Genomic DNA, 20,314 nt, shown 5'->3' on the forward strand with positions numbered 1-20,314 from the left:
TGAACCAGAATTAGTTGAGTAAAAAGTCCAGTTAGTTTTACAGATCAGGGATCCAGCAGGTGTTTAGTGTCTGAAACGTAAAGTCTGAGCCTTCAGGTGATCCTGATGACGGGTCTCTATGGGATCCATGGGAGAGGAAAAAAGCCTCAGTGTTTGTTGTGTTAACAGGCCAGTGATTGGGACGGCGTTCACATATGTATTTACAGATTCACACATGCATGCAGACGCTGCATAACTACCTCAATGTGCAGAATGGCTCCATGGCTGACTTGGTTGGCCTGTGTTGGATTCTCTTATTCTCATTTTGGGTCTTTATGTTGTCAACATGTTTCTTTGTACGTGCAGAGCTTTTCTGTAACACCATACAGTTTCTAGGGACACAGTGCATGACATGATTTTCTTACCTTCATGTTTTATTTTTATTTTTTTTAATGAAAGCGTCTCCCATTACGGCTGCAGCCTCAGTCCCCATGTTTGTTTGTTTATGTCCTTTTGTGTTCTTTTGATGGGCTGTAGTGACACACATTGTGTTGTTCTTTTCTACAATGACAATAAAGGTTGATTCTGATTCTGGTCACAGATACCAGAGTAAACTGGCCGTAACAAAAGATGATTGAATTAGAAAAGGTTTTTATAAAAAAAAGTATAGAACAGAAACAATGATACAAACTATTTTCATTTCTAGTCCTATTTGGATAAAACATTGTTTTATCCAAATAAAACAATGTTTTATTTGGATAAAACATTGTTTTATCCAAACAATGGATAAAACCATTGATTTCAATGGTTTTAACCAGCTTTGGTTGATTTCAACCAAAGCTGTTCTGGTTGAAATCACAACGTTTCTTTAATCTTGTGTCAGAAACTCTAAATCCTGAGACATGACTGGCCTTTGCTTCATCTTAATGTTGTCTGTGATTTGAGGAACTTGGATGAAGATACACAGGACTCTGGACAATTTAACAAAACTAAAGTCTCAGAGCAAAAAGCTGATTTCTGTGCCTCCAACGTTAAATCAGTCTTTTATGTCCAAAATGTACGGTGGCCGACAGGTGCAAATGCGCAGCAAAAGAGAAAACATGCAAACAAAAGAAAAGACACACGCACAAATAAAATGCAGCAAACAAAAAAGAAAACACCCCCGAATGAAATGCAGCAAACAAAAAGTGTTGAAAACGGAAGTGCTCCAGACCACTAGGGGGAGTCTAACAAAAATAGCTGTGTCCGAATTCAGGCTCTGCATCCTTTAAAGCGGGTGTTCAGAAAAGCAGCAATGGCGACAAAATAATTTTTGTTGTATTACACTTAAAATTACACAAAATTATTTTTTACAATGTTTTTAGGCGAGAATGTAGATGTATAGATCTGAAATATCTGCTCGGTTCATTAATAAATCACCTACTTCCAATATTGCTCCGACGTTTTCGGAGATGTCTTCTCCCGCTGCATTAACAGCCAGCTTCACTCGCAAGCTGTCAGCTGGCCGGGCGCTCCATGTAGATATTAAGTTAGGTAGTAGTAAAATCTTTTGGTTAACTAAAGTATTTAATTTACTCCTGAGCAAATGGGTTTGACTGATTAAAGTTAAGCCTTCAAACATAGTTTATTTAACTGTAATGTCTTACTACCTGAGATCTGGAGAGTATTTGAAAATGAATAATATCCCTTGTATACATTAAACATTTTAGAATCAGACAGATTTTCTTTTTACTATGGAACAACTTTTATTACAAAAGGTGAAGAATAATACAGAAATAAAGAGTAAAAAACAACTGAGTCCGTTTTTTTTCCTTCGCTGCTCTGTGCTTCACGTTGTCACGGTTGCTAAGTAACATAACGTCGAGATGGAGGCTAGGCAGCTAGCCGGAGGCTACAGCTTCTCTCTTCTGGTCGTCCATATTCGTGGCCTTCGAAGGATCCGTCTTCTGTAGATCGGGCCGTTTCTCACATAGACATAATAAAAGGACAGACGCCTAATGGACCGCTCTCGTCTTATCAATACATACTTATATAAGTATACAAACATAAATAAATAATCATTAATACTGAATAATATACATTAGGCTATGCATGATTATGCACACACACACATATATATATATACACACACACACACATATATATATATATATATATATATATATATATATATATATATATATATATATATATATATATACATAACCAAGTGGCGGGCATAGTGTACAGGAACATCTGTGCAGAATATGGACTGGAAGCCCCGAGGTCAAAGTGGGGGACACCCCCAAAGGTGGTGGAGAATGACCGAGCTAAGATCCTGTGGGACTTCCAGATCCAGACAGACAAGATGGTAATGGAGAACCAACCGGACATTGTGGTGGTGGATAAAGAACAGAGGAAAGCCGTTGTGGTGGATGTAGCAATACCAAGTGACCACCACATCAGGAAAAAGGAGAAACTGGAGAAATACCAGGGCCTAAGAGAGGAACTGGAAAAGGCCTGGAAGGTGAAGACCACAGTGGTGCCTGTGGTCATCGGGGCCCTCGGGGCAGTCACCCCCAAACTGGAGCAGTGGCTCAAACAGATCCCAGGAACAACATCAGACATCTCAGTCCAGAAATGTGCAGTTCTAGGCACAGCCAAGATACTGGAGGAGAACCTCAAGCTCCCAGGCCTCTGGTAGAGGACCCGAGCTCAGAGGATGAAAGAGAGAGAGAGAGAGAGACCATCCGCGGAGGGTGAGAAGGGAATTTTTTTTTAATATATATATATATATATATATATATATATATATATATATATATATATATATATATATATATATATATATATATATATATATATATATATATATATATATATATAATGTTTTCCAGCCTACGAGTTCTGGTTTAAGAGTGATTCAGCAGCTGAGATTGGGTCCAAAATCCGATACGAGATTCATCCGTGCTGTGCAGTGAATCTGTCTCTCCCTTCTTCCTCACGTCGTAGGAAACCTTCAAAACAAAAACAGGACATGTTCGAGTTATCTTACGTTGACAGAGTTAAATAATTAAATAATAGCCATTGTCATCTGTGTAAACTTTGCTGGTGAATGTTATGATTTTTATAATATTGTTTCATTTCTATAGTAGGCTCTTGTATCAGATAATCTAAATGTTGGAGAATGACTGAAACATTTTAAGATTTACGGAATCTCGGTTAGCTGTCAGAGCGGGGGCTGTATACTATAGGGGACATAAATACAGTATAGTAATATTCTAATCACAAAAATACACAGTAATATGTCCATCTTACTTGCGAAAAGTCTGTCGAGCCCTCACGTCAGTAGTCCGTCGATCCGATCAACAATATTCCGCAGTGCTGAAGGCATCTTCTGCTGTTTTGGTTGAGCAAAGCAGGAGGGACGACCGCTCCAAGAGCGCATTTGCGCCGGAGCAGCCAATCTACTCTTTTATTATGTCTATGCTTCGAAGGACCAGTTTCTCAGGGCCCTTGAAAGGATGCAGAGCCTGAATTCGGACACAGCTATTTTTTGTTAGACTCCCCCTAGTGGTCTGGAGCACTTCCGTTTTCAACATTTTTTGTTTGCCGCATTTAATTTGTGCGTGTGTCTTTTCTTTTGTTTGCATGTTTTCTCTTTTGCTGCGCATTTGCACCTGTCTTCCACCGTAAAAATGTGCTGCATTCTAAATTTATTTCACAAAATTAGAATTTGTTTTAAAAACATCTGTGATTTATTACCTAAATAAAATCATCATTATAAAAAGCAACTTGGAGCAAAACAGTAGTTATTGACCCTTTTCTTCCTTTAACATTCACAGATCTTTATTTTTGGACAGTTTTTCTATCTTGCAACAACTGGAGTCAGAAGTTTACATACACTCATCCTGGGATGAAGCGTCATGTTACTTCTGGGCTTCACACTAATTTATTCAAACTATTGCTTCCAGGTTGAAATGATGCATTTCAATTCATTGTAGATGAAAAGTGATGATGAGTTTTGTATTTATTTTCATGGCTTTATATGCAGAAAAATTTCTATAAATTTGAATTTTGAGAAAAAGATCATTATTTTCTGTCAGTCATTTCAGAAACTGAACTGTAAATGTGCCTTTGTTAAAAGGTTTTGTTAAAAGTCTTTAACCAGAGAGAGAAAAAACCTTTTGGGTTTCTGATAAATCACTGCAAAAGTTACAACCTACAATCTGAACACACCTGATTTTATTACATATAAACTGAGTTGTTGATGGACTTTGACCCAGAATCTCATCTTCCTGTTACTTTGATCCTTGTTTGATCATAAATGAGTTTCTGCAGATCAGGTACGTACTGAAAGCTTCTGACATTATATCTGACCATTTTTCACTGTAAGTTCTTAATCTAGTCTGGAATATTTTCTAATTGTTCATATTATTGTTTGAAAGTCTTTTAGTCAAATTGAGTTTTAGATTATGAGTTTATTTTGATTGATAAAAACTTGAAATGTAACTGAGGGAACTCATGAACAAATATTTAACTTTTTAACAAATTTAAATGTTAAATATTTTAAAATTGTCTGTAAATTTCAACGTTTGTCTTTGGACTTTATTGCTGATTTCATGGTTCTGGTTCTTGTTGGTTGTTTAATTGCCTTCTGCAGGTTTGTCTTAATCAAAATGTCGGTGCGCTTTCTCTCCTGTATTAAACTAAACTTTATTGCTTTTTTAACCAATGTATGATTTTTGTTGTTCTTGGTGGTTTCACACCATTTTCTAATGTTTTAAATTCACATTGTAACTTGAGGGATCATTTTATGTCATTGTACTTAAAAAACGTGAAACTTTGGTCTTTGTGTTGAGTACCTTTTGAAAGGATGTTTGAAATGAGCTCATTACTGTTAAACATTTATTTAATCTTTTCTTTAAAGTTAAAGTTTGCATGTTCCTCTGTGTCTTAATTTGAAGGGTTATTTTCTTCATTCACTGTTCAAAAACATGGATATTGACATCTTTAATGTAGAAAAAAGCGAGTTATACTTGAAATTCCTCATGACAAAGTAAAATAACTGTTGAAGGCCACAGGGTTTACATAAAACAATATTTATTTATATTGTAGCCATGTTATTTTTTGATAAAAATCACTTAAAACTGAATTAATTTAAATCGTTGCACTCTTCATTTCAATGTTAACTCTACAGGTTGGATCATAAGGAAAAGATGTTTCCTATGAATCTTCTCTCCATTATTGCCATGACTGGCTTCCTGCTCCTCATGTTCACCTGCAAAGGTAATTTCTACACAAATTTACTGGAATATGATAAAATTTAGTATGAGTGTAAATGAGACATTCATCTGTTTCCTCTATGACAACAGGATTAGAAATGTTTCCTATTGTCACAATTTGGGAAACGTCAGGACAGTTGATATATTTGTCTTTACGGGTTGAAGATTCAACACAATCTAAGCTGCAGTTAGTAAAAAAAAAAAAAAAAAAAAAGCATGAAATCAGATATTGCACTCCTGACAGTTTGACTCATTCATCTGTCTTGAAATACTTTGACAAATTCGAGTAATGTGTCATAATGTTGATATTTCAAAACAAAAATTAGCTAAAACCAGCCAGTGTTCTCCAAGTCCTCAAAGTTTCTATAACCTGTTAAAGTTGTAGAGGCTCTGAAAACAGATAAACTGAAACTGATGTTAAATCTTAATGGAATAGACAGAAAATAGTTTAATATCAATATGTGTGTCATCACACACTTTCTGGGTGAATAGGTGCTAAACCACAAATAATAAAAGTGGTGTTTACTATGCTAATACCAATTAATAATGTGGTAGTTAGAGGTTGGAAATAATTACAACCACTAGAGGGCAGCAAAACAAGCCTTGATACATCGGGGATATAAACCAACATAAAGTGACAGTTATGTTGGTTTGAGGTCAAATTCCCACTACAGTTGAACTTCCTCATCTTTTGTCATTTTCAGGTGAGGCTCAGCAGACGGATTCACCTCAGTCAGTTACTGTGATGGTCGGTGAGGACGTGGTTCTGCCGTGTTTCCTGAAACCTCCTAAAGATGCGACTAAGATGACAGTGGAGTGGGGCAGACCCGACCTGAAACCCAGATTTGTGTTTGTGAATCTCGATGGTGAAGAATATTCAGCCGACCAAAATGAAGCCTTCAGGGGAAGATCATCAATCATCCCCGAAAATCTGAAAAATGGAGACGTTTCACTGAAACTCTCTGACGTCAGAATATCTGACAGTGGAAGATACAGATGCTACTTTCCCAGAGAGAAGAAGGAATATTTTACTGAGCTTGTTGTTGGTAAGAAAATAACTTACAACATACAGTATACAATTAAAACCATTTTCTTCATATTAATGTTTACCAAGGAATATTTGCAATGACATTTTAACTAAAAAGTATCAGCGTTGTTGAAGTTTTTACCTCATGTTCTAAAATCACGAAGTTAAAAGAGTCACATTTTGAGTAAATGTGATTTATTCAAAAGCACATTTTCAGTGATTTTGAATAAAAGTCACTGATAATGTGCATTACTTTGAAATTAAAATGAAAAACAATTGAACATGTTTCACTCAAATTGTCTATTATAATCTGTAATGTTTGGAAGTTTTTTAGAAAAATGAGAGATCTGTGCTGAATGAAGCTGTAAGGTTATCAATAACCAGTTTATTTAAAATGATTGAAAATTATTTTAACATAATTAAAACATTCTGAAGTTTAAAACAGTTGGACTGTTACGTTTTGAAAGCAACATGGGATGAAATAATGGAATAAATTTAACTTTAAATAAAAAATCCCCTTCAAACTAACCTACTGGACATCACATATAGTGTGATGTCCATTAGGTAGCCTTGATGTAAAAGATTAATCATTCTAGAAATAATACCCGATATGTTTCCGATCTTATAAATTCATGTCCTTTTTCCACTGATAGATGGAAACCTTGAGCTTCAGAAGGACAAGGATTTTTTTTTTTACCTCCTAAGCCTGATTTAAACTTCTCCAGTTTCTCCCTGACCTCTCTGCTGTGCTCCTTCATGATGCTGTTTGCTCCCAATATTGTGTTAACCTCTGAGGCGTCACAGGGCAGCTGGATTTGTACTGAGATTAGATTAGTTTAGATTACACACAGGTGGACTCTATTTAGTCATTCTGAAGGAAATTAATGTAATTCAGTGGGTCCATGAGGAGACCAGAGTCATTAGTGTTAAAGGGGATTTTAATGTAATACAGGAACAACTTCTGATAGGATTTACAGACATATTGATCTGATTGGTATTCTGCATCATAATTTGGTCTTTTAAAGTTTGTCTTTTTTTTCTATTAGTAGATCAGAAATCCAAGCTGCAAAGCGACTTAAAGCAACTCCAGGAGGACAACAAGCAGTTATGTGACACCCAGAATGAAGTCAAAACTGAACTGGAGACCCAGAAGTATCAGCTGGTCCAAAAACTCCAAGATGTTGAGACAAAGAGGAAGGAAAACAAAGAGGAAGTTCAGATGGTGGATGGTAAGCAGAAACAGGATCTTTCAAACCGCAAAACAAGCGGCGTTTAGCTCCAGGTTGATCCGATTTCTGAACGCTAATGTCGGCCAGCTGTTCTCCAGCTGCTTCCTCAGAGCTCAGAGGTTCACTTAGGGCCGCCAACAAATCTCTGAACCAAACACTCCTGTCAAAGAAATGTTAATACCTTACCTTGTGACCAACTGATACAGAAAAGTCATACTTTTACATGAGACACACTACACCCTATTAAAATGTTAAGTCATATTCAATATTTTAAATCATTTTAATATTAACTAATATGTTTTCTTCAATATCTTCTAGACCAGGGGTGGGCAGTCCTGGTCCTGGAGGGCCGGTGTCCTGCAGCTCTTAATGTCTCCCTGGTCCAACACACCTGAATCCAACAGCTGAATCTCCTCCTCAGTGCAGTCAGGTTCTCCAGTCCTGATAACGACCTCATTGTTTGACTCGGGTGTGTTGAAGTTGAGACGCATCTAAAAGTTGCAGGAGACCCTCCAGGCCTGCAGCTGCCCACCCCTGTTCTAGGTCATGTGACCTATTGAGTCAAAATCAGTGTGAAATGATTCTACTAGTCTGTAAAGATGTGGCACACTCATTTTATTCGATTGGACCCTTTATTCCTTGCCAATGGGTCACATGAGACTTAAGCTATTAAACACCAATCATATTTTTTAAATATGAGATAATGTGAAAAATGTTAACATCTAAAATGGGGAATAAATGTTTGTGCCTCATCTACTCGGTTTAGTGGAACAATTTCACAATGATTTTTAGTCAATGGGGAAACAATTTGGAAGCTATTGAAGAAAATATTTAATGTTAAAATGATTTAAAATATTGAATATGACTTAACATTTTAATAGAGAGTAGTGTGTCTTGTGTAAAAGTATGATTTTTTTTTTTGTATCAGTTGGTCACAAGGTAAAGTATTTATTAACATTTGTTGACAGGAGTGTTTGGTTCAGAGATTTGTTGGCGGCCCTAAGTGAACCTCTGAGCGCTGAGGAAGCAGCTGGAGAACAGCTGGCCGACATTAGCGTTCATTAATCGGATCAACCTGGAGCTAAACGCTGATTCGTTCGCGGAGCTCGAATATCCAATATCCAACTTGGAACTAACTGCATTGCAGTCGGAAACACAATAAAACCATCGGGATACAGTTTGTTTTGGTCTGTGGCCTAAAAAGACGGCACCAAGCAACTGCGCGAGAGTAAACGCCCCACAACGTCTGACGCAGTGACGTTGGTTCCAAAGCTCTGACCAATAGGAGAGGAGCTGGACACAGGAGGCAGCTCTCCTCATTAACATAAAGATGCAAACAGAAAAGTAGAAAAAGGAGAGGAGGCAATGGCTAAGGAAAAGACAAAACAAAATATTTACTTTTCATGACAAAAACACAAGTGTAAGGAAAATAAAAGTTAATATGCATTTTTTATGACAGTGCATGTATAAAGGAAAAACAGATATATGCATTTCTTGATGACAACAAATGTGTAAAAACAAGGAAAAAAAATTATTTATGCTTTTATTTTTTAAGGCCATTTTGGTCCTCCATAAACATGTTTTGGTGTATTTCCAAGAAAGACAGATAGTGAACATAGAGAAGGAGTTGGAACCTGTAGAGATCCAGATTATGAGAACAATAGAGAAAAATGAGGATGTTGAGAAAACAGCAGAAAAGATTGTGTCTAAGTTCAAGATCAATCAAAAGTGGAGCCACTAGTCAGTAAGCTTCACTTCAACCAGACGAGATTATAACTGGTTCTGCTTCTTTGTTTCAGCAACATTGAATCTGTTCTCTGAATCCTGTTCAATCCCTAAATGAAGAAAAAGTTTAATTCCAAGTTAGTATTCAGGTGTAAATTTAGTAATTCCATATTTTAAATTGGAATGAAAATTACAATATTCCAAATTTGGTTTGAGTCAAAAATTTAATTCAATTCAGGCCTATTGTTAACTTCAAATAACATGTTTTGGTGTATTTGCCAACCGTTCAGTTTATCTTCCATCCAGATCAAACAACATGTGAAAAGGACCAAGGAAGCTGTTTGAAATGGGGCCTAATAGGAGCTGCTGTTGGAATAGTTGTTGGTTTTTTAATCTTCAGGATATGCAAACATAAGTTACAGCTGCTCAGTAGTTGTCAAAATGTTTTGCTAATAAAAATAAAGAAAACATGTTTTGGCTACATTTATATTTAAAAAAAATATTTATTAGTGCTTTAATTCAATTATTTTTACATAACAGGGAAGAAGTCAAATCATTCCAGGCACCAAGACAACGAGGCGGGAAGCGATGAGAGAGAGACGTCTCTTCCCAGGGGTAAAGCGAGAAGAGAAAGTAAAGAACTCACTGAACAGTTTGCTGAAACCAGTAAGTCAGAGGAGGTGATAAGTGAAACCATGATGCTGCCAGTGATGGTTCTCCTTCACACAAAGCCTTTTGCATTTTGGCCAAAATGTTTAGTCTTGTTCTGGTTTGACCAAAGATCCTTTTCCAGATGTTTGCTGTGTCCTTCATGGCTTCTGGCAACTTCAGGACTTCCGTTAGCAGAGGTTTTCTGTTAGCAGAGGTTTTCTGTTAGCATAGGTTTTCTGCTAGCAGAGGTTTTCTGTTAGCAGAGGTTTTCTGTTAGCATAGGTTTTCTGTTAGCATAGGTTTTCTGCTAGCAGAGGTTTTCTGTTAGCAGAGGTTTTCTGTTAGCAGAGGTTTTCTGTTAGCAAAGGTTTTCTGTTAGCAGAGGTTTTCTGCTAGCAGAGGTTTTCTGTTAGCAGAGGTTTTCTGTTAGCAGAGGTTTTCTTCTTGCCACTCATCCATAAAGACCACATTAGTTACGTGATGACTCGTAGTCCTGTGGACAGATTCCCCCCTGAGCTGTGGGTCATTTGGTCACCAGGAGCATCTTGGCTTCATCTCTGATCAGAGCTCTCTTTGTTCAGCCTGGAAGTTTAGTTTGACTTTGACTAGGCCTTGACTTAGTCAGTTTACAGTTGTGCCATATTCTTTATATTTCCAGATGATGGATTGAACAATGAGATGCTCAAAGTTTGGGGATTTGTTTTACAGCCTTAGCCTGATTTAAACTTCTCCAGTTTCTCCTTAACCTCTCTGCTGTGCTCCTTCATGATGCCATTTGCTCCCAATATTCTGTTAACCTCTGAGGCGTCACAGGGCAGCTGGATTTGTACTGAGAATAGTGTAGCTCCAAAGTGACAACACTGGCACGGCTTTCTTTTTGACAGGCTCTTTTAATAAATGCCGTGAAAACTATAAAACAAAACACAAAGCTTAGACATAGACACATTTACAGACAGGTGACACATGCTTTAACAAAATTACCTCGTGGCCGCCTGCCACTTCGGAGGTTGGTCTTCAACAGATTAAAACTTCGTAGACCGCTCTAAATCAAAATATTAAGTCATTAAAACACCAAAACCAATAAATTTACAAAATAACACAAACATAACTGCAAAATACCATAACAACACAAGACACAAGACTGCTACATGCGCTCACCTCCAAGTTTCGCTCCTTCTCTGTTAATCCAAATCTCACAGAACAAATCACATATACAAATCTCGCGATAACTTTCAACAACATAGTTCTGACACGAAATAAAATAATAATTTACACAAATCTCAAGACGTGAACCAACAACTTAAATACATAACAGTTAGAAATACATTTTTTAATAACAAAACATTTTAGTGACACTTACACTCCCACCAAAATCACTATTTGGTTCTCAATGTGATTTTCTAATGAGTGTCAAGATTACAGGCTGTTTTGTTCTGTATCAGTCTCAAGTAATGTCACTACTTTGTGAATAGGTCTTTCTAAATATATGAACCTTGTCAGTGGTTTTCCTTTGTCAAATGTCGTTTCACTGGTCTTTAGTTTCACCTTTCGGACCTTGCCGTCTGGGCTTTCTGGAGTCTCTACAACTAGAGCTAGTTTCCATTTACATCTTGGCACATTATCATCTTGTAGGATCACAATGTCATTAATGTGCAGGTTCTGCGAGACTTTCTGCCATTTTTGTCGCTGTTGGAGATTTAGCAGATATTCTCGTTTCCATCTTTGCCAAAACTCGTTTGCTAGAAATTGTACTTGTCTCCATCTTTTGTTCAAGTACAAATCCTCTCTGCAAAACTGTCCTGGAGGGGGAAGAATAACTGAAGACTTCATCGTTAATATGTGATTGGGAGTTAATGGCTCTGAACTTAAGGGATCGTTAAGAAACTCCACGCTTAAGGGTCTGCTGTTAATGATAGCCATTGTCTCGTAAAGAAGTGTTCTTAGACTAGTTGTGTCAAGTCTGTTTGAGAATTTATCTAACATTGCTGTTAGTATGCTTCGTGCTGTTCGAATTTGGCGTTCCCAGATGCCTCCCATGTGGCTAGCTGATGGAACGTTCATCACAAACTCACAACCAATAGCTCTTTGTGGTTCTTGGTCCATATCCTTTATTAGCTTCAAAAACTCTCTTCTGGCTCCCATAAAGTTTGTTCCTTGGTCACATCTTAATTGTCGAACAGGACCTCTTATGGCAATCAACACCCGAAGAGCGTTCATGAAAGCATCAGTTGATAAGTCATCAAGTGTTTCAATATGCACAGCTCATGAACATAAGCATGTGAACAATAATCCATATCTTTTGACTTCCTTTCTTCCTTCCTTTACCATGAATGGACCAAAACAGTCGACACCACAATAGGTGAAAGGAGGTGCTGTTTTTGTTCTTACTTCTGGTAACTCTGCCATCTGTTGGACATTTGTAGCCCTTCTATACTTTCTACATTTAACACAATGGTAAATGTACGAAGAAACCATACTTCCACATCCTAAAATCCATATGCCATTTGCACGCAATTCATTTACAGTCATGCCTCTTCCTTGATGATGTACACGTTCATGGTAGTGTTTAATGAGGAGGGCTGATACATTGGACTCCTTGGGAAGAATTGCGGGATGTTTGACATGATGGTGTAAGGCTGATTGGGACAATCTTCCTCCCACCCTGAGTACATCAGAGTTGTCCAAGAAAGCATTTAGTTTCTTCAGTCTGTTATGCTTGTGCAGAGAATTTGCCTTCTGAGATCTGATTTTCTGTATTTCCTCAGTAAAAGCTTCTCTTTGCACTAGCTTGATAATGAACACTTCTGTGTCTCTCCTCTCTTCCAGATCTGTTGTTTTGTTTGTTCTTTCTTGAACGCCTTTAAACTCTTTTATGCATCGTTTGAGTCTGGCAATAGCCTTTACTGCTCTTAACCATTCAGAGAACTTCTTTAGACGCTCTAGAACAGGGTTCATTTCTTTTGACTGCACGGTGTATGCATGACCCGTACGGAGTTCAGGATCTGTCTCTTCAACTTCTCCCACCATTTCCCCTTTGATTGGAAGATCTTGTTTCCAAAGGAAATCTGGACCCCTTAACCAGTTTGATTCTTTCAGTTGTTCAGCTGTTAAACCCCTAGAGGCCTGATCAGCCGGATTTTCTTCTGAGCTGACATGCTGCCATTTTTCAGGACTTGTACTTTGTCTTATTCGTTGAATCCGATTGGCAACGAATGTGTGAAACCTTTTAGCATCATTGCTTATGTATGCCAGTACGACTTCTGAATCTGTCCAATAATATTCCAGTAGATTTTCAATTTCCAATTCTTGTTTGATTACATCTGCGTTGCGGACTGAAGTCACAGCTGACGTCAGTTCAAGCCTTGGGATGGTAATTTGTTTAATGGGCGTAACTCTCGCTTTTCCCATGACAAGTGAACAGCTTATCTGTCCTTCCTTGCTTATTGCTCTAAGGTATGAACATGCACCATAACCGTTGAGACTTGCATCCGAGAAGTTATGCAATTCATACTTTATGATGTTGATGTCTTGTGAGTAGCTTCGTGGGATCTTCAGAGCTGCCAGCTTAGGCAAGTCTCTCAACCATGCTTCCCATCGTGACAGAATGTGGTCTGGAAGATCATCATCCCAGTTAACCTTGTCTTTGCATAATGTTTGGAGTATTTGCTTTCCAATCAATGTGAATGGGGCGACAAACCCAAGAGGGTCATAGATAGAAGCAACGGTCGAGAGTACCCCTCTTCTGGTCAATGGGTTGTCTTTCACTTGAACTCTGAACTGAAATTCGTCCACTTCTACACACCATTGTACTCCAAGTGCACGCTCAATGTGGAGTTCTCCAAAAGCCATGTTCTGATTTTTGGATTCAGCTTGTTCTTCTTGGGAGATTGTTGCAAGCACTTCTCTATTGTTTGACACAAACTTATGTAAATGTAGGTTGCCTGTTTTGCAAAGTTCCCTGGACTCTTTGACCAGCTGTATGGCTTTGGCTGTTGATGTTACACTAGCAAGTCCATCGTCGACGTAAAACCCTCTTTGGATGAACTCAACAGTTTCTTTACTGAACTTGTTTCTTCCTTGCAATGCAATGTGTTTGAGTCCAAAATTACAACATCCAGGAGATGAGGCTGCTCCGAAAAGATGCACCTTCATCCTGTAAACGGAAGGTTCGGAGTTCAAATCACCTTTGTCCCACCAAAGAAATCTTAAATAATCTTGATGCTCCTTAATGACGTGGAATTGGTGGAACATTCTTTCCACATCACACATAATGGCGACGGGGCCCTTTCTGAATCGGCATAACACTCCAATCAGTGTATTGGTAAGATCCGGTCCAGTCAAAAGATGATCATTGAGAGATGTTCCTTGGAAGCGTGCAGAACAATCAAAAACCACACGGATTTTCTCAGGTTTGTGGGGGTGGTAAACCCCATGGTGTGGGATGTACCATGCTGTCTTGTTGTCCAGTTCTTGTTCTGGCACCTTTTCTGCATCTCCGCGAGTTATAACATCATTCATGAACTTGACATAATCTTTATAGTATTTCTCATCCCTTTTGAGTCGACGTTCCAATGAAGACAATCTGTGTTCAGCACTTTGCTTATTATTTGGGAGATTCGGACTATCTGTTTTGAATGGTAACGGGAGTTCGTAGTGACCATCTTTCTTCTGTTTTATGCCTTTAGTAACCTTTGACATGAACAAAATGTCTTCTTGTGAAACTGGATTGTCATCTGTTGCATGTTCAGAGAAATCAGATTCTAAAGCTTTTATCACATCAGTTGGACTGACTTCCTTTACTTGAGTTCTGCATACGAAATGTACTCGTTGTTTGAGTTCAACTGCTGGTTGTGAAACAGGAAATACTTCACGAACAATGATTCTGTGACTTGTGCCGATGGCATCATTGTGATTTTGAACTTGAGACGAGCAACCAACTATGCTCCAGCCGAGATCGGTTAACTGTGCGTAAGGTTGGTTCTCTTTGCCTGCAAGAACTTTACGTGGTAGGAGAGCTTGTTGACAGTTATAGCCAATAAGTAGACCGACTTTGCATTCAAGCAGTGGAGGTAGCTTTTCTGCCAACTTTTCCAGATGGGGCCACTTTAAGGCGGTTTCAGACGTTGGTATATGTGACTTGTTGACAGGAATATACTCTCTTGTGTAGACTGGTGGCAACGTGATTCTCTTTTCATCTTTATATCCTCTAACTTGAAGGTTTACCAGTTTGTCACATGGTATAACTGTTGACTTTGCAGACATAGTCGATAAGCGCAGATTGACTTTACTTTTATTTGTGTCAAGATCTTGGGCTACTTCATCCAGGATGAAGGAAGTATCACTCTGTGAATCAAGGAGTGCATAAACTAAAACCTCTCTGTCTGGGTTGTTCTTTGATGAAACCCATACAGGTAGTATAGAGGAAGTCAATGTGCTTGAAGTTTCTTGAGCTACTCTGTTAGAGATCGCAATCGATGATTTGTCTCCTTCCTTAGAATCAGCTTCGTCCTCATCTTGAGACCTTTCACTCACTGCAGGTATTATCCTTTTACGTTCAACGAATGTGTCATCGTGCAGACAGGTTGGATGTCTCTTTTGACAATTTTCACATGTGCTCCTTTTGTTACACTTCTTGGAATGATGTCCTTTCTTTAAACACCCAAAACACAGTCTTTCTGCTTGTGTAAACTTGATACGGTCTTGGAGTGGAGCTTCTGTGAATTTGAAACATTTATCAAGTGTGTGACCATTTCTTTTGCAGAACAGACATGATACATTATTTGTGTGATTTGAGTTTGTTGTTAGAGTTTTTGCTTGAATGACTTGGTTGCGTAATTGTTTGGGTTTACTTATTTCCAAACCTTTAAGAGCTTGCATTGAGGCTATGGGATCACATGCTAAGTCTGCTTCAGTGGATACAAAATCAGCAAACACGTGAAAAGATGGATATTCTCCATCACTAGCCTTTCTTATTTTCATGGCTGTCCGGTTCCATCTTGTGGTCAACCAATCTGGGAGTTTTACCAAGAGCTTCTGGATTTCCATACAATCATTAAGAACCTCCAATGACCTTATGTGTAACATTGCAGCTTCACAATTCTTCAGGAAGTCAGCAAATTCTCTTAACTCACTTCCATCCTTGGAGTTTATTTTAGGCCAACTGTGAAGTTTGTCTCTGAAACATTTCCCTATGGTGAACAGATCTCCATAACGTTTTTCCAGCACTTTCCAAGCTGAGTCATATGCTTCATCTGTTCCCACAAGAAGAAAACCTTCAACTGCTTTCTTTGCGGGTCCACCAAGGTACTTTCTGAGGTAATAGAGTCTCTCATTCTTTGGAATATTTTTCCTTTCTATCAGGGTTTCAAATGACAACTGCCAATCCTTGAACTTCAAAGGGTCACCAGTGAACAATGTAGGTTCTGGAGTTGGTAGACGATTAGCACTTATTGCTTCTGCTAGGATTCCAACTAGCTCATAATTTGACTGTTGTTGAGCTGCAACAAAGGAAACTTGTGTAGCTTGAGGGATGAATGGTGGACTTGATGATTTAAGTGTTTGGCTCATGGTAGCCTTAGGTTGTTCGCCAGGACTTTGTTGAGTTTGGTTTACTACTGTAGGAATTTGTAGCACAGATCCAGTGCTTGTAGCGTAATGGAATTGGGTTACATTTAGAGCTGGAGAAGAACTGTGTGCTGTGACAGGAATTGCTTGGATTTCACTTTCTGCTTTAATGCTCTGTGATGAACTCTGACTTGCAGAAATACTTTCAGCTTCTTCATAAACCTTTACTCTTGCTTTTGCAGCATTGAAAATTTTAATTTCTTCCAAGCGTTTAATCTTTCTTCGCTGCTCTTCCATTGCTTGCTGCCTTTCCAAATTCTCACGTTCCAGTTTTTGTAACTCAATAGTTTCCTTTTCTTGCTCTTCCATAACTGTTAATATTTCTTGAGATGCAGCTGCTTCAGCCTCTGCTTCCAATCTCTTAGTTGTTTGTGAACTACTTGAGCTACTTTTAGACCTTCTGGATTTTGACCTTGATGTCGTACTTTCAGATCCTAAACATGACCCAAAATCTGGCCATGGCTCTTTGTCATCTTCTGCAAGGTCTCCTTGCAGTTGTTTCTCAGCTCTTCTGACAATGAATGCTGAAAGTGATGTACATGCATCCACTTTGCGCCTTAGGTCTCCATCAGGCATTTGTATTTGTCGTATTTCTTCATAAATGATTTGCATATCTCTGCAGGTGATGTTTACATTATTAATGAGCTCCTTTAATTCACTGTCTGAAGCTTCTTTTCTTAGTATTACTTTGCTCAGTCTTGCTTCATATCTCCATTTTTCAAAACCGACTGCATATCTGTGTTGAAGAGTTTTAAGTTTCTCTTCTTGAAGCTCTTTACCTTTTTCGGTTAATGTTCTTACTCTTTCACTTCTTCGAACAGTCTGTGGTTCTGAGATTTGCTCAGCATCATTTTCTTCCACTTCAGTACATGATACAGCAGAGAGCTCCTTATGGTCTTTGTCAGTCATCTTATAAGTCTGGTTAAATGTCACTCAAAATTGCAAACACTCGTTCAAATGTCTAACTCATGTGACTTGAAAATTACTTTACACTGTAGCGGTAATGAGCTTCACACTTAAAACAAATGTATTTCAACTTAAAGAACTCTGGTAACGTCGCACTTAGTTTGATCTCAAGATGAATACACAACACTCTTACACTTAACAACAATGCATTACTTTGAAGTTTAGTAGAAAGTAAGTAACCCTTTGACAAATGTGTTAGAGAAACTTATTGTGGCTTTAAACTTCACTTAAACCACTCTTATTCTGCCTTTAACACTGTCCTTTCTTAATTTCCACCTTACTTCAGTTGTCCAAGGTTGTTGCTGCTGTGCTTGACTTCTTGTGAGCGGTGATCTTGACAAATGGCGCCCTCTTGTGTTGCATCACGGTACCGTCACTCACTGCAGCTGCCGTCGTCTTAGCGAGCTTCTTAGCCGGCGCTGGCTGGGCGAGTTTTCACTGTAGCTCCAAAGTGACAACACTGGCACGGCTTTCTTTTTGACAGGCTCTTTTAATAAATGCCGTGAAAACTATAAAACAAAACACAAAGCTTAGACATAGACACATTTACAGACAGGTGACACATGCTTTAACAAAATTACCTCGTGGCCGCCTGCCACTTCGGAGGTTGGTCTTCAACAGATTAAAACTTCGTAGACCGCTCTAAATCAAAATATTAAGTCATTAAAACACCAAAACCAATAAATTTACAAAATAACACAAACATAACTGCAAAATACCATAACAACACAAGACACAAGACTGCTACATGCGCTCACCTCCAAGTTTCGCTCCTTCTCTGTTAATCCAAATCTCACAGAACAAATCACATATACAAATCTCGCGATAACTTTCAACAACATAGTTCTGACACGAAATAAAATAATAATTTACACAAATCTCAAGACGTGAACCAACAACTTAAATACATAACAGTTAGAAATACATTTTTTAATAACAAAACATTTTAGTGACACTTACAAATAGATTAGATTAGATTAGATTAGATTAGATTAGATTAGATTACACACAGGTGGACTCTATTTAGTCATTCAGAAGGAAATTAATGTAAGTCAGTGGGTCCATGAGACCAAAGTCATCATTAGTGTTAAAGGGGATTTTAATGTAAAACAGGAACAACTTCTGGTAGGATATACAGACGTCTTGATCTGTTTGGTATTCTGCATCATAATTTGGTCTTTTAAAGTTTGTCTTATTTTTTTTAATAGATCAGATCTCCAAGCTGCAGAGCGACTTAAAGCAACTCCAGGAGGACAACAAGCAGTTACATGACGCCCTGAATGCAGTAAAACATGAACTGGAGACCCAGAAGCTGCAGAAGGATCAACTCCAATCAGTCAACAATCAGTTAGATGACACACTGAATAAAGTTAAAACTGAACTGGAGACCCAGAATGATCAGCTGGTCCAAAAACTCCAAGATGTTGAGACCAAGAGGAAGGAAAACAAAGAGGAAGTTCAGATGGTGGAGGAAAAAAATCACTGAGAAAGAAAACTCTGATGACACGGATCTGTTATTAAAGGAAAAAGAAAATCTGCTACAGTCTCAGTGGAAACTGGATGAGGAGAAGAAACTTTATGAAAGACAGATACTGAACATAGAGAAGGTGATGGAACCTACAGAGATGCAGATGATGAGAACAACAGAAGAAAATAAGGATGTCGAGAAAGAAGCAGAGGATGATGAGGGTGTCCAGAATGATGCATCTTTAACAAACCAAGGTACTGAAAAAAATAAATATTAAGTCACAAATCAGCAAGATTCACTTGAGCTAAACGAGGATGTAATCAGATGTGCTTGTTGCACTGTAAAATATGAAGTGGATAAGCAGAAACAGGATCTTTCAAACAGCAAAGCAAGCGGCGTTTAGCTCCAGGTTGATCCGATTTCTGAACGCTAATGTCGGCCAGCTGTTCTCCAGCTGCTTCCTCAGAGCTCAGAGGTTCACTTAGGGCCGTCAACAAATCTCTGAACCAAACACTCCTGTCAAAGAAATGTTAATACCTGACCTTGTGTCCAACTGATACAGAAAAGTCATACTTTTACATGAGACACACTACACCCTATTAAAATGTTAAGTCATATTCAATATTTTAAATAATTTTAATATTAACTAATATGTTTTCTTCAATATCTTCTAGACCAGGGGTGGGCAGTCCTGGTCCTGGAGGGCCGGTGTCCTGCAGCTCTTAATGTCTCCCTGGTCCAACACACCTGAATCCAACAGCTGAATCTCCTCCTCAGTGCAGTCAGGTTCTCCAGTCCTGATAACGACCTCATTGTTTGACTCGGGTGTGTTGAAGTTGAGACGCATCTAAAAGTTGCAGGAGACCCTCCAGGCCTGCAGCTGCCCACCCCTGTTCTAGGTCATGTGACCTATTGAGTCAAAATCAGTGTGAAATTATTCTACTAGTCTGTAAAGATGAGGCACACTCATTTTATTCGATTGGACCCTTTATTCCTTGCCAATGGGTCACATGAGACTTAAGCTATTAAACACCAATCATATTTTTTAAATATGAGATAATGTAAAAAATGTAAAAACATCTAAAATGGGGAATAAATGTTTGTGCCTCATCTACTCGGTTTAGTGGAACAGTTTCACAATGATTTTTAGTCAATGTTAGCAGAGGTTTTCTTCTTGCCACTCATACATAAAGACCACAATCGTTTGGTGATGACTCGTAGTCCTGTGGACTAAGGATGGTGAGAAAACAGCAGAAAAGATTGTGTCTAAGTTCAAGATTAATCAAAAGTGGAGCCACTAGTCAGTAAGCTTCACTTCAACCAGACGAGGTTATAACTGGTTCTGCTTCTTTGGTTCAGCAACATTGTTGAATCTGTACTC

The 20,314-nt window shown here is 38.3% G+C and overlaps 1 protein-coding gene across 1 annotated transcript; it reads right to left on the minus strand.

The window, feature by feature from the left end:
• Positions 1 to 12,400: 12,400 nt before the first annotated feature.
• On the minus strand, positions 12,401 to 17,602 carry LOC148154360 (uncharacterized). Its single transcript, XM_088015209.1, has 2 exons — positions 16,007 to 17,602; positions 12,401 to 12,537 (listed from the first exon to the last, which is right to left on the minus strand). Exons 1-2 carry the CDS (start codon positions 17,406 to 17,408, stop codon positions 12,401 to 12,403), a joined length of 1,539 nt encoding a protein of 512 aa, XP_087871335.1. The 5' UTR covers positions 17,409 to 17,602.
• Between the last annotated feature and the right edge of the window lie 2,712 nt (positions 17,603 to 20,314).

This window comes from Poecilia mexicana, unplaced genomic scaffold, assembly GCF_051168715.1.
Source record: "Poecilia mexicana isolate PSO_F unplaced genomic scaffold, ASM5116871v1 scaffold_18, whole genome shotgun sequence".
Taxonomy (NCBI): Eukaryota; Metazoa; Chordata; class Actinopteri; order Cyprinodontiformes; family Poeciliidae; genus Poecilia; species Poecilia mexicana.

What these genes read in the sequence shown, in the direction of transcription:
- LOC148154360 (XM_088015209.1), bottom strand. Translation starts at nt 17,408, where the DNA reads ATGACTGACAAAGACCATAAGGAGCTCTCTGCTGTATCATGTACTGAA. An exon ending in AATAAACTCCAAGGATGGAA is followed by an intron (nt 12,538 to 16,006) that starts GTGAGTTAAGAG and finishes TGATGTACTCAG; the next exon opens with GGTGGGAGGAAGATTGTCCC.